The 14,742-nt window shown below is 39.3% G+C and overlaps 1 protein-coding gene across 4 annotated transcripts in view; it reads right to left on the minus strand.

Annotated features, from left to right (window-relative positions):
* FYCO1 (FYVE and coiled-coil domain autophagy adaptor 1) overlaps positions 1–13,743 on the minus strand; it is a 70,551-nt gene extending 56,808 nt beyond the window's left edge. For 2 of the 4 annotated variants that reach the window (XM_089532791.1, XM_089532788.1), the window contains exons 1-4: positions 13,558–13,622; positions 2,491–2,680; positions 2,249–2,355; positions 1,353–1,478 (exon numbers count right to left, since the gene is read on the minus strand). In XM_089532791.1, coding sequence (XP_089388917.1) covers positions 1,353–1,478; positions 2,249–2,355; positions 2,491–2,545 — 288 coding nt within the window. In that variant the 5' untranslated portion in view covers positions 2,546–2,680; positions 13,558–13,622. Of the gene's footprint in view, positions 1–1,352; positions 1,479–2,248; positions 2,356–2,490; positions 2,681–9,644; positions 9,684–13,557; positions 13,623–13,670 lie in introns of those variants that run through there. The other 2 variants (XM_089532789.1, XM_089532790.1) reach the window with 2 other exon arrangements.
* Positions 13,744–14,742: the final 999 nt, after the last annotated feature.

A 14,742-nucleotide genomic window follows, 5' to 3' on the forward strand; every position in this document is an offset into this window, starting at 1 on the left:
GCCTAGTAGCACCCCCACTGATCTGATGTAGTTATTTGGCTACTGTTTGGAAAAGGCTTCTCAAGGGCAACTGAGACTGATATGCAAGGAATTTTGGAACACCCAAAGAAACAAGCAGACATGCTCCAGAACAACTAAAACTTAATGCTCAATAACAATTGTTAATGAATCTCCCAAGCAATGCTGGATACTAGAGCAAGTACAGATTTAAAAAAAACCAACAGTATTCTGTGAACCTGATCGCACTTGCATTTCTTCTGAAATGAAGCCAGTTAAAAGGGGCAATATCATAATATCAATGCACTGAGCAGACTGACATTTGCATATACAGGTTGATATACACTTGGATATCCACTTTGGGGCTCTTCAGACCGGCCATAAAGGGTGGCCTGGGGCGGAGTCAGGATGACATGTCCACATGACGCATGCAATGACTCTGTCCCCCCCAGGGCGCCCTGATGCTGCACGCCACTCCACACGGCCTGCAGCATCATGACGCTCCTCCAGCACTGCATCTGCACAATGCAGCACCAAAGAAGTGTCGTATAGCTGTGTTGGCGCAGCTATTGCACCCTTTGCAGGGTGCAAAAAGGAGCCACTTTTTGCAGCTCCTTTTTGCTCCCTGAAAAGGCTGGATTGGGGCCGTGGTATGCAGTTGCTGTGGCCCCAATCCAGCTAGGAAAGGGGCAGCGTCACGCTGTCCCTTAGAGGCTGTGTGTACAGCATCTTTGTCTTTTTTCAAAATCTGTCATCCTATATGCTTTCTTCAGAGATGTAATAACTTGGGTGTCGCATATTACATTATTTCATTACATATGATGTAATGAAATTTTTGCAAACGGAAGGCTGTAGAAACAGCTGCAGGGAGTCACATAAAAAAAGGATTAGCAGAAGCACTCCAAAACATTTTGCTAAAGCAAAGAACAAGATGGGAACCCAATCCAACCCATGTAGAAAAGATGACTGGACTGGCAAGTGAATCTTGCTTCAACACTAGCTATTAGAAAACATTCTCTACCACATAGGAAAGGAGCATCAGTGGCATCCAGTGCCTCCCCAGCAGCCCCCCCCCCCCCGCACTGGGTTTCTCCAAGTAAGATGATGTCACTGGAGAGCATGCTAGGTTACAGTATGCAAAGTTCCTTCCTACTACACCTTGTTGCAGCCTTCCAGCAGCTGTTGTCCGAGGCAACCATCTCACTCCGCCTGATAGTAAGGCTGGCTATACAGCCCAACTAACACTGTTCTTGGCGTGTGAGAGTTCTGCACCATTATCACCAAGAAGATTAACCCAGCCTGTCAGAATGTTATATCACATGACTGTAATGCTAAAGCAATGTGCTTTCACTTACTTCTGAAATAGACTTGACAAAACGAATTCCATCATTTGCCCCTTTAACCTTAGCCAGACAGTCGCAGAAATAATCCCAGTAGTCTTTCCGGTTACCCAGTAAAGTGGCTTTTTCCTTCTGGTCAAACTTAGGAATAGAAAAGGGAAACATGTTAACTTCAAGCCAGCAACTTTAAAAATATCATTTTTGTTCTTCGCAAGTATTATGAAACAAAGGGGATATATCATCCCAAAGCAATTGGGGTTATTGCACTGATAAAACTACAAATAATTACATACACCTATAGTTACTAATGTTGTTAAACATTCAAGCAAAGGCCTGAAAATGCCTGTGCCTGATATGCAGAACTATTAAAGCAAAGTACTTGGATTGATGTCCATTTCATTCATTGGACAAGAACAGCATGGAGTCTCCATCCTACAAACTGGTTTTAGCTGTACAAATGTAAGAATTCGGTATGTGCCACAAAACCCATGGAGAACCATTGAGATTTGAGTCTGCATCTTTTATATTTCCATCTTTTCATTACAATCAAAGCAAGAACACCAAGATTTAGCTTTTAAATACAGAATGACACTAATCCTTGTGTGTGGTTGTTTTTAGACACAGATATTTAAAATTCACCACGGTATTTACTATTACATTTCTATGATAAAATGGTACACTTTCTTGAAGTCAAGTTATACAATATTCCTGTAATAATAAAAATGCTCTTTGGCCATGCCAAGATTTGAAGAAATGTTAATACGAAGATTTATTCTGGGGGATTCACTAGAGACTACCTCTTTAAAATGCACACTCTGATTATGTCAAGAACTAAAGATAACAAGGCTCAAGAAACCTGTAACTTGTAACACGGTTCAAGAATCCACTTGTAAATGTTAGCTTTTAATTACCTGCAAAAGATATTCAAGCTTGTAGGAAAATTTATGCAAACTGACACAGTCATCTGTGATTGGTTCTCCTGCTTCTGTAAATTCTTTGTTCAGTTCTGTCACAGCATCTTTGAAAAAGAATACAAAGCACTGTTTGTGGGAAGTTAAAAGAGAAACAATGTGAATAATGTAATTGATAAAAGCATGAGGAATGCATCACGGCACCAAGAATGAGTCAATCAACAGCAAGGCAGTGTTTTTACCCTGCAAATCTCGGATAATCCTCTGCAGCTGACTTTCTCCACTACTTCCTGCCATTGTCAAAAAATAAAGGTGCCAATGAGGAGCTGCACCATTCAGCTTCTCCTACAGCTATGTCAAAAAGGCAGTGTTCATGTTGCTGGTGACTTTGGTTAGCAGTGGTGACCAGGCATCTTTGCAGCATATGGAAGTCTAAAGAAAAGAAAAAAGTTATAAGTTAATGAGTGTTCTAGATTTTCAAATTATGTTTAAAAAATCCTTCAGTTTAGTAATGATCCAATAGAGTGGCAGTTTAAGGCACCCAAGGGTTACTCAAAAACACTTAAAGAGCCAGGAGTAAGAAAGTTCTTCCATATTGAGATCCCGAGTACCTTGGTCAAAACATTTTGTGGGAATTCTAGCAGTGGACATGGCCAGGGAAGAGTTACAGAAGTGACTCAGTATAAGACAAGGTATCAACAGTCTCCTTCTTCAAGTTGTGTGTTGTCCAGCAGTGATGTTCTTGAGCCATGGAGAAGAGTAAATAATACCAATATACTGGAGCAGAGTTGGCAAGAGGGTGTGAACACATGTAACCAATGGACTGGAGGCTCCCATTCCATGTCCTAAGTAGTTGTCCTGGCTCAAACATAACATCAAACCAAAGTTTGGCATTAGGACAGTGAACAAGCATGAGCCTTTATCTTGCAAGTTCACTCTTCTCTCCTTCCTCTCATGTGCTGGTTGCCCAAAATCCAGAACTAAGGGAAGCAAACATGAGTTTACCATTTCATTCAAGCTCAAGAAACAATTGAGGGGTTGAAGAGAACTCATTCCTTAGGGAAGGGCAGAAGTAGAAAACCTACTTGTTTGGACTGTAATTCCCAGTCTTTTGGGGTAATTCAAAGGATCAGAACAAACTGCTACTGTAAGTAGCTTTTGGTGGATTATATTGTGTTTGGCGGCATTTTTGAACCCTCAAACCATTTTGAAATTGGGTGGCCATTGGAGTTTTGTGGAATGCAAACCAGGAGTGGAATTGCACTTTTCCTACATCTGTTTTAGATATTTTCTAAACAAAATGCATACATATAGAAACATAACACTTTATCATTACAGTACAGTATCTAAGCCAATTATAGGATTTGGGTAATTACTAGGTGTAATACAGAAGTAAAGGTCACCTAAATGGGTCAGTGGATGATGCTTGTTGTGATTTTCCAGTACAGTACGTGGTCTTAGTTTCAAGTCATGATACATGAACTTTTGTGTGTTACAATGAATGAAGAGATGATTGACACAAATTTTTTAAAAAAAAGAAAGCATCACTGAATAAATCCATAGAACTGAGGGTTCAGTTTTGTGAGACTGCATGTTTTCACATTAACCTTGAATTTCATTTCAAACCACACTATTTAAATACACTATTTGTAGCTTTAAAATTTACATAACCTAAAGATACTTAGCTTTAAATATAAAAGTCTACTGTTTGTTACCAGTTTTTGTTCAATCTAATTATGTCTGAACTGTTCTAGTGACACTGCTATTTGACAGCTATGTTATATTTTTTAAAAACATGACTTAATCCACATCTCTGAGACACATCATACAATCTGAATTCTCCTCTTGAAAGAGCAAAACCATAAAGAAAAAAAATGACAAGACAAATTCTAGGTCACCAAGTGGTTGGACACTGACACAGAATGAGTAGTTACAAGACAGTAATAAGGTCAAACTGGCAGAAGAGATGCAGTCCCAGAATTCAGGATGAAAGGAAACATGTGACACTTATTCACAGTGCCAGTATAAACACATTGCCAGTTGTACTGAAATGGCATGATGCCATGTCTTTGAGCAACAGGCGCAATAAATGTTTATGTGTGTGCATATGCACGCCACCATCCCATCTCAAACTTTCATTTTTGTCATTTACTTTTTAAAAATAAGCAAAGAAACTATATAAAGCATTAAGTGCAGGTATACCCAGAGAAATGAAGGTTTAGGCATAATTCCTTTGATACCAATGAAACAGCTGTATGACTGTTCTTCAATTACAATACCAAACTATAGTCAAACCCATAAAGTCACAACTATTTTAACTCTAAAAAAAGTGTGGCTTCATTTGTTTTGCCTTATTTACATACCAAGGAAAGAGAAAGTAGCCTAAAGTAATGTTTAAACAATTCAAAGTGTATGCCAAAAGGGCTGTGCCAAACTTTCATAGATTGCATAGTTTTCTTTGCTTACTGGCAGGCACAGAAAAACTGGGAAAGAAATTTCCATTTACTACTTTTCAGGAAGCCGTGCCAAAGCCAAGATCCAGTCCTATGAACTAGAGCGCAGCTTTGGCACAGCTTCTGGACTCTTAGGACGCATGCATCATTGAAACAGCATACCTCCAAAGTGACCCGAAGCAGCTTTATTTGGGCCTGTCTGTATGGGGCCATGTCTCAGAACTTAACAAATGGTTTGGGTAATTAAGAACAGATTGGCTGACCATCATAAATGTGACTAAGAATTAAAATAAATGAGAAAGAAGCACCTTTTCAAGCTATCCTCAAGTAACGTGGGATTGGCTTAGGCTGCAATCATGTTCACTTACAATGAAAAAAAACTACACTGGCTTTGAGGCTGCATCTTCACTGCAAAAATGAAGCAGTCTGACACAGGTTTGACTGCCATGGCTCAATGCTATAGAAACTTGGGTTCTGTAGTATGTTGTGACACCAAAACTCTCTGACAAAGGTGGTTAGATATCTCACAAAACTACAAACCCCAGAATTTTATAGCATTGAGCCATGACAGTTAAAGTGGTGTCAAACTGTAGTATTTTTACAGTACAGATGCAGCCTCATTGGAGCTAATAGGCTTGTACTGTCAAGCTGAGAAACTGACCAAACTGCAATGGAAGAGTGCTCTCACAAAAAGTTATTTAGAAACTTTATCCTGCATAGCTAACCAGCAACTCATACATTCTGTGATCAGTGAACATAAAGCCATGCATGGAAGGCAATTTGATTCTGGCTCTCTGTTTTATAACCCAGTTATTTTCCAAAATAGATCCACAGCAATAGAGGTTCATATTAACCAGTGTTCCAGACATGGGACAGCGATAGGACCCATATTAGTATCATCTCATAAATATTATTTTTATTCTGTCAGGGTCAATCAACCTGTCTCTTCCTTCACTTTCCATCTGCTGCCTTTCAGTTCCACACGCACCGACCACAGAGAAGTCAGAAGTGAAACTTTTCATGGCTAGGTTGTTTTCAGAATCAGTTTGATGGCATATGACTCTGGCAAGAAGCACGTAAACAAGGAATGGCTCACAAATAGTTCTCACAGGACTGGCCTGCAATAAGCAACATGAGACCTAGGCTGCATCCGCACTACAGAAATAATTAGGTTTGACACCACTTTAGCTGCTATGGCTCAGTGCTTTAGAATTCTAGGAATTGTTGTGTGAGATATTCAGACTTCTCTGTTACAACACTCTGGTGCCACAACAAACAATTCCCATAATTTCATAGCACTGAGCCATGGCAGTTAAAGGGATGTCAACCTGGATTATTTTTACAGTATGGATGGAGCCATAGTGGAACAGGAAAGAGCATGGCCAGATGATTTGGGATTCTATGGTGGCCATATACTACCACTGCTGCTGTTGTGTGCCTTCAAAATCATGGGGTTTTCTTGGCAAGATTTGTTCAGGAGAGGTTTGCCATTGCCTTCCCCTGAGGCTGAGAGCGTGTGACTCACCCAAAGTACCACTCTACAAACACCTAATCTCATCTGCTTTCAGAAACAAGGCAAGGTCAAACCTATTTAGTTCTTGGGAGACCACCATGGATATCCAAGTAGGACTAGGAAAGAATGATGCATGAAAGCAAGACAAGATGTTCCCACTCACAACTGACAATATAATACTGGGCTTGATAGGTCTGGCTTAGTATATGGCAGTGTCCAATGTCCTATGCTAGACTGTTGGCATGGATATGATACCATACACTAAAAATGTGACAGAAAAGTGACAACACTTGCACAGTGTCACAGAACAACCCCATTCCCACAACTAGGCAAGGTGAGATATGGGATCACTGCTAGAGCCCAGGGTTTCTTAACCAGGCTCCCTGGAACACTAGTCTTTATACAAGAGGTTGTCTTTATACAACAGTGTCTTTATACAAGAGGTTGGTAGTGGTTCTGCGAAAGACTGTGATTAAAAAATAAACAAATGTTTACACAAAGGTGTAGATATAATACTTTTTATACATGGGTTCCCTGACACCTGAACATTATTTCAAGAGTTCCTCCGGAGTAAAAGATTGACCAAGCCTACTGTATCTAATCCTGGAAACAGCACTAGGCATGCTGAAACTGAAGCAGAGAGTGACATTCACAGAGGTAAAAAACACACTGCAGAAATAATCCAGTTTGAGATCATTTTAATTATGCTGGCTCAGTGCTAGAGAATTCTGGTAACTGTAATTTTGAGAGACATTTAGTGTTCTCTGTCAGAGAGGTCTGGTGCCACAATAAAAACAATACAACTTCCAGGGTTCTCTACCACTGAGCCAGGGCAGTTAAAGTGGTCTCGAACTGGATTATTTCTGCAGCGTGTTTTGTACCTAAAGGACTAGTGCTCCATCATATAGTAGCTGTCTTTGATTTTAGTTTTCAAACTTGCACAGAGATCTTTTTATGCCCCTTTTTGGTTGGCCTAACAAAGGTATTATCACTGGGTGAGCACTGGAATTTTCCTTATAATAAACATGGGTACATCTGAATTAATTTACAAAGTGTAAAAGGTTTTGGACCACAGTCTGATGTGTTTTGGACTAGAGTCCCAGTTAACAGTGCAGAAATACTTGAGAAAGTTTTTTGGACTATAATGCCCAGAATCCCTTAACCACTATTTGCCAGGCTTTGCACAGCTGTTTTGAACACTTTGTCTCACCTCACATGACAAATGTTAACATTTATTTGAACTTGAATTTAACTCCTCGGCCTGTGCTAGCTTATCTGCCTTATCTGGAACAATGATTAGATGTTTTAATCTTGCTCTGATCATTTTCCCGGGGGAAAACAGCTATACAGTATTAAGCCCATGGTCACTTGTCTTGTTCTTCTTTACTTCCTCAGTAACTCAACAGAAGCTGTCTTCACTTTCTTTCTGGATATAAATCTGACCTATGTAAATAAACCAATGAAAGCTAGTCCCCATTTTTTTGGAAGGAGACAACAAAAGCAGGACCTGAAACTGAAATGTGTATCAAAAGTTACATTCTGAGGGGATTTTCCCGTTTTGCTGAGTGGATTCATGTTGAACATAAATCACGGATGGTGCTGCACTGTTGTTGATTGTGAAGAGAAGTACCCAGCAAGCCTGAATGAAGCCAAACAACATAAAACTGCAGTATATACAACTTGTCTGTTAATCTGTCAAACAGAGGCAATTATAAGTAGGCAAAGGGGACAGGTGGGAATGGATTAAATCCTGACAGAGAAAGATTTAGGCTGCATCTACACTGCAGAAATAATCCAGTTTGACCCCACTTTAACTGCCATGGTTCAATGCTATGTAATTCTGGGAATTGTAGTTTATTGTGGCACCAGGGCTCTCTTTCAGAGAGCTAAATGTCTCACAAAACTACAATTTCCAGCATTCCACAGCACTCAGCCATGGCAATTAAAGCTGCAGCCAACACAGCCTATGGTAAGGAATCATGGGAGTTGTAGTCCAACAACATTCAAATCGCCCGCCCCTAATTTAGAGCATGAAATTGGGTTGATATGGCAGATTTAAATATTTGCTATAGTTTAATACCATTTTGCAGTTGAAGTATCTAAAGAGGTTACATCATTATGATCTCTTATGCAAAAATGTTTGCCCATCAGATCAGTCACAGTACAAATGTGAACAAGGAACACTGACACTGTAAATATTGACATCTAAAAATAATGACACAAAACAGTATGCATTAATATTTCCTTATGTTTTGTTTTCTGTTCTTAACTATTGCTCACACAAAATGTCAGATTTGTATTGGAGCAGTAGACAGATTCTGACTGATCAACAATTCCTTCAAAAATATCTAGCAAGCACATTTGAAAATGCACTGATAAATGGAGTATTTTCCCTATACCACCATTAAAATAACCCCTTTTTCTGAGCCTAGAACATTTAACATCTTCAACCACAGAAGGTCTGGAAGTTAATAAAGGCAATAAAGTTTTGGACAAGGCATGGACAGTATTAAGCATATGTTGTTCAAAGAGTGAGGAATTACCTAACTTCTGTTTCTTTTCAAGACTGTATGTAGAAAAATTTAACCAAATACACAAAAGTGCTAGCTGAGAACTCCTGATTTTTTAAACTTCGAACTACTGTACATGCCAAACAAGAGATTCAAGTCTACAAAAATTATTGTTCTTACACATCTGGATGTCAAACATGAATCATAAAGCCACTGCTGGGTTGAAATAAATGCATTCCTTCTGGTATTAAAACAACCTCACTGGTTTTGGCAGAAGCAAGCACCAGCCTCTCCTCTGCAATGAACTAGGCTTGTTGGATTAGGAAAGTGAGAGATGTTTGTTTGTCAGCAATTTTTAAAAAATCAAATGATGTGGAAGGGCTAAAGCACACATTTAGATTCAACAGCAGTTTACACACAAGTCCTCTTTGTTGCATGGCAACAAAAGGCAAAGTTGTTTAAAAGTGAACAGTGTTATATTTAAAATCCAGCAGAGTTGGAAAAGAAGTTTTAAAAAACACCAAAACCCTCAGGTTGTTTTTTTGCTATTTGAACCAGTTTTTTTCCTTTAATGTTTTAATTAAAAAATCCAAATCCTGTTTATTATATTAATAATGTGAAACATTATTTTACGTATTAGAAAGTTTGATTAACCATGTTTTAATTCTTTCTAACATTAACAATCCAAAGTTATTAGGCTTTAGTATCTTTATATCTTTCAATAAAGATTTATATCTTCTAATAAAACTTTAAGAATTATATTAATAAGTTTATAGCCTATATATAGAATTATAGGACTATACCAATACAAATCAGAAAATTAAATAGCAAAACACAGTTCAGATATGGACACCAGCTTAAATAATAATTGCTCTTTTAAAGAGTACTCTTTGAAAGCAGGTTGTTTTAATTGAACGTACGTGAACTGTAGGATTGGTTTCCAAACTGTATTTCTTCCACTATAAAATAAAGTGATTAAAAAGAAGCAATTGACACTGGATACTAGTGTAACAATAAACAACAACCAATGAACTATTAAAACGATGAAATGTTTAAATTCAAACATTCATTGTTATTCCAGTAAGAAGGTTGAAAAATAGTAATAATAGCCAGACTTTTAGAGGTAATAATAGTAATAATACCCAGACTATGGATTTTGGTATCCATGGAGGGTCCTGGAACCAAACCTCAGCCCCAAGGGCCCACTGTACATAATGAGGTATCTTGGACATGGAACCCAAGGGGTTATTCACACTGTGGAAATAATCAGAGATTAATCTGGGTTAAATCTTTCTTATTCACATGCATCCTGAATGAACTTGATTCCACTTTTTTTGGGGGGTGGGCTGCCAAAGCCCCACTTAACCTGGGATAATCAGTACCAGGGTTTTTTCCAAGTGTTTAAAAAGATTTGCATCATTGGCAGTGTGAATAATGATCCAAATAACCCCACTGTCTTTGGGCAGCTGGCGGCTTCAGGGAGCAGTGAGGGACATTGCTGCTGCTCCTGCTTCATTGAGAGACCCAGCTGGGGACAGTTTCTCCCAGGGGTCGCTGGCACCCTTGGTGGGGAAGCGCAGGGCTGGCGAGCATGTCTGAGCAATAGGATGCAGAAAGATGCAAAGAGATGTGGTTCTGATGAAACATGGTGTGAATAACAAACCCAGAATGTGTGAGTTGGTTTATTCGCATCATCCCACTAAAAATAAAAGACCCACAGGTCTAAACATGAAATTTATTTGTTTTGTATATACCTTATACACATAGCCTGAAGGTCATATTATACACAACATTTTTAATCATTTTGTCCATGAAACTGTGGGCTGAAACAGACTGCCCTGAAGGGACAGTTTTTTGCCGGCACAAAAAGAAGTGACAAAATGCCTCTCCTTTTTGAGCCAGCAAAAAGCCAGCTTTTCCACTGTGGCGGCAGCTTTGCAACACTCCTGTGGTGTGCAACATATAAGCACTGTGCCACCAGAGTGCCACAAAGCTGTGGTAAGGTGGGCGTCATGATGCTGGCTTGGGACAGCATCAGAGCATGTGGCATCTAAACACTGTGCTCTGCCGCCAACCCCAAGCCAGTGCAAATAGGTGGTCTGTTTTGCCCCAAAGTGTGAATACACTGAACGGTCAGAAAGCAAAAGGTGTCACTATTTCAGCCACCCAGGTGGATGATTTTTGAATATTTGGGATGTTGGAATTCCAGATAAGGGAGACTCAACCTGTATCAACATGAGCACAAACAATATGGAAGAAGAAAACAAAATACAATTGTCCCTCCATATCCACAAATTGTTATCCATGGATTCAAACACCCATGGCTGGAAAATATTCCAAAAAATATATAAATACCAAGAAGCAAACCTTGATTTTGGTATTTTATATTTGGGACACCATTTCACTATGCTATTGTATTTAATGGGTTTTGAGCATCAATGGATTTTGGTATGCAAGGGGGGTCCTGGAGGCAAATCCCAGTGGATACCAACTGTATTTGTTTATGAAGTGGCAAAAAGAATCACAAAGGTGCAGCTGTGGAGGGATTGTGGGTGGCAGGAATTTACAAAGGCAGAAAAAACCTATGCTGGTTTACTTGGTCCTGATACCAGTGAACCCAATGGCGTCACTGGGAGTGCAGGGGGTGCAGCACATACCAGGTGACACCCTAAGCGGTGGGGTGACACCACTGCTCCTCAAACATCTCCTTTTTGGCAGAAATGGGCCGTGTGCCATTAAAATACTGAAGAGATGGTCTGAATGGGGATTAAAGTTCAGTGGGAGGGAAAAGATGAGGCCCCAGGCTTTTAGAAAACCCTAGTGGCATCACTGATTGAACCCAGACCTTCTTGCTTCTGAGTACAGATGCACAGGATTGAGCTGCAGAGGTTGGCGCTACTGATCTCTGAAAGTCAAAGGGATTAAGCCCTGACCCCGAGAACGTTTAATGTCAGTGGAGCAAACTGGCTGCCAGCTTAATCCCTGCAAGATAAAGGGCTGCTTCAGAGAGGATCCATTTGCCTCTTCTCCTCAAGAGGTTCGTTTGCTAAGCAAAAAGTTCTGCATTACCTTCTCCCAGTATTTCCCAAACTTTAGTCCTCTAGATGTCTTGGACTTCAGCTCCCACAATTCCTGACGCTTGGCTAGGCTGAAGTTGAAGACCCAAACTTCTGTAGGACCAAAGTTTGGGAAACACTGCCCTTACCCTGTCACACCACCCTTCCCTTCTTTATACCTCTGGTCCTGTAACAGGTGGCACCAGACATGAGACCAGGGGGACCAGATATCCTCATTTTCCTAGACCTGTCCTCCTTTTCAATCTTCTGTCCAGGAGAAATTTCAAAATCCCCTCCGTTTTGAGCAAGACTAAGGAACATGGATTTATATTTCCATGAGTGTTTTTAGCTTCTGTTTTGTAATGTGTTTTATTCTGTGAATTTTGTATTTTTCAATTTATTTTATTTTGTAGATTTTTTAGTTCTTATTTTGCCAGCATGGTGTAGTTTAAGGGCTGGACGACGACTCTGGAGACAAGGGTTCGAGTCCCTGCTCGGCCATGGAATCCCACTGGGTGACCTTGCGCATGTCACACTCTCTCAGCCTCAGAGGATGGCCCAGGCAAACCTCCTCTGAAGAAACATGCCAAGAAAACCCTATTATAGGGTCGCCATAAATCGGAAAGGACTTGAAGGCACACAACACACACTTTTCTTTGATGTCCTACATTTTGCAGTGCCTTGTCCTCCACTGCAGTTAGGACATCTGGGCACTGTGCATGCAACCCCCATCATCTCCCTCTCAGCTGTTGCCCAGCTTCAAGTTATTTGGTTATTTGGAAGGGAGATCTGGGGGAGAGAAATTGATAGGAAAAGCCTTGTTGTGCTAAAAGATCAAGGGAAGCTTCTTCCACTGTTGTTGACAACTGGACAACAATCGTCAGCTGTTGCTGACAACTGACGGAAGCAGCAAAAAAGGGCATCGGCAGCAACAGCCACAAGTGGAAATTCAGGTTGATCCTCCCTTATCTGGAATCCAGACACACAAAATAAAACCAAAACCTTGTTCATGAGTGGTGGTTCGACGTACGCAAGTTTTGTTTCTTGCGCCAAATTATTATTTTTTTAAATATTGCAGAACGTTTTATAATATTATATTAATAACTTATATTTTATTAAGTTAATTTATACTATATTATATTTATTATTATTTTATATTATATTTTTATTTTATTTTATTATTATTTAATAATAATAATAAATTTAACAATAATAATTTTAACAACTATAATAAAATTATATTACAAGTTATAAATTATAATAGATAACGATAATAATAATAATCAAACAGATGATGTTTCTGAATAAATTTTATATTTAGGCTTGGGTCCCATTTCCAAAATACCTCTCATTATGAACATATATAGGCAAAGACAGGGATTGCAACATCCATATATATATATATATATATATATATATATATATTCCCAAACATTTCTAGCCCCAAGCCTTTCAGAAAAGGGAGACTCATCCACTTGTGGAAAGTTTTAAGTCTTCTTTAGATGAGTTGGATCTGCACCCTATCTTGCCTTTTAGGGCTGCATCCACACTGCAGGGATAATCCAGTTTGAAACTGGTTTAACTTTTGTGTCTGAATGGTATGGCATTGTGGGAATTGAAGTGTGTGGTGGCCCCAGAGAGGAGCTCTGCTCCGCTCTGGGGCCACCACACACTTCAGTTCCCACAATGCCATAGCATTCAGACACAAAAGTTAAACCAGTTTCAAACTGGATTATTTGCACAGTAAAGAGACTAAACAAAAAGTTCGTTACATTACCTCAAACGTAAGACAGCCATTACAAGGGAATGGTTTTCTTTGGGTGTTTTTCCCCTACAACTCCCATGATTCCCAGTGGCCTACAACTCCCATGATGCCTCGGAGGAACAAACCTTTTGTGTTTGTGTTGTATTATTAACCCTTTAATTGCCTGAGTTATATACTGTAGTGTTGTTTTTTTCTGCCCCTTCTGCCAAAGCTTTTCTTCTTGAGGCTGAAAAAGCCATTAATGTCATCCTATTAGACCTTTTTCTCCTAAATGTCTGACATTTTGTGGGGCCTTTTGTGGTTTTAGGGCCACTATTTCTGCTCACCCTTTTTATTTCTAGTCTTCCTCACCCCTCAAGTCAATTTGACATTTTTAGCAGGATATATAAGTCGAAAGGGCCAAAACACACTGCAGAAATAATCCAGTTTGAGACCGCTTTAACTGCCCTGGCTCAATGCTAGGGAATTCTGGGAATTGTAGTGTTTGTGAGACATTTAGCCTTCTCTATCAGAGAGCTCTGGTGCCACAATAAACTACAATTCCCAGGATTCCCTAGCACTGAGCCAGGGCAGTTAAAGCGGTCTCAAACTGGATTATTTCTGCAGTGTGTTTTGGACCCTTAAATCGAAGTTGACTTGAGGGCAGTTACAAACAACAAACTATATTGACAGAAAAATAGATGGTTAGATGATGATGTTGATAATGATAACAATTTAAATAACAAAGCATTACCCAGCATTGATAAATCAGTTTTAAATATGTTTTTTAATTAATATGACTTTATAAAAAAATAAATGAATTTTCAAAATTTTGTTGATACACTTGGGAATATATAAAGCCTAAGTGGAAGATATCCTAATGAAGACTAATTATACAACACACTGCAGAAATAATCCAGTTTGAGACTGCTTTAACTGCCCTGGCTCAGTGCGCTGGTTAAAAAACCATTACTGTATATACAGCCGGCCCTTCTTATACATGGATTTTTTATTCACGGATTCAAGCATCCACAGTCTGAAAACATTCAAAAAAAGTATAAATTTCAAATATCAAACCTTGATTTTTTCATTTTTTATAAGGGATACCATTTTGCTATGGCATTATGTTTAATGGGATTTGAGCATACATGCTTTTTGTTATCCACGGGGGATCTTGGAACCAAACCCCAGCGTATAACAAGGGTCCACTGTATTCAT

The sequence above is a fragment of the Sceloporus occidentalis genome, unplaced genomic scaffold (genome assembly GCF_023333645.1).
Source record: "Sceloporus occidentalis isolate IW3139 unplaced genomic scaffold, rSceOcc1.0.p SCAF_7, whole genome shotgun sequence".
Classification (NCBI taxonomy): Eukaryota; Metazoa; Chordata; class Lepidosauria; order Squamata; family Phrynosomatidae; genus Sceloporus; species Sceloporus occidentalis.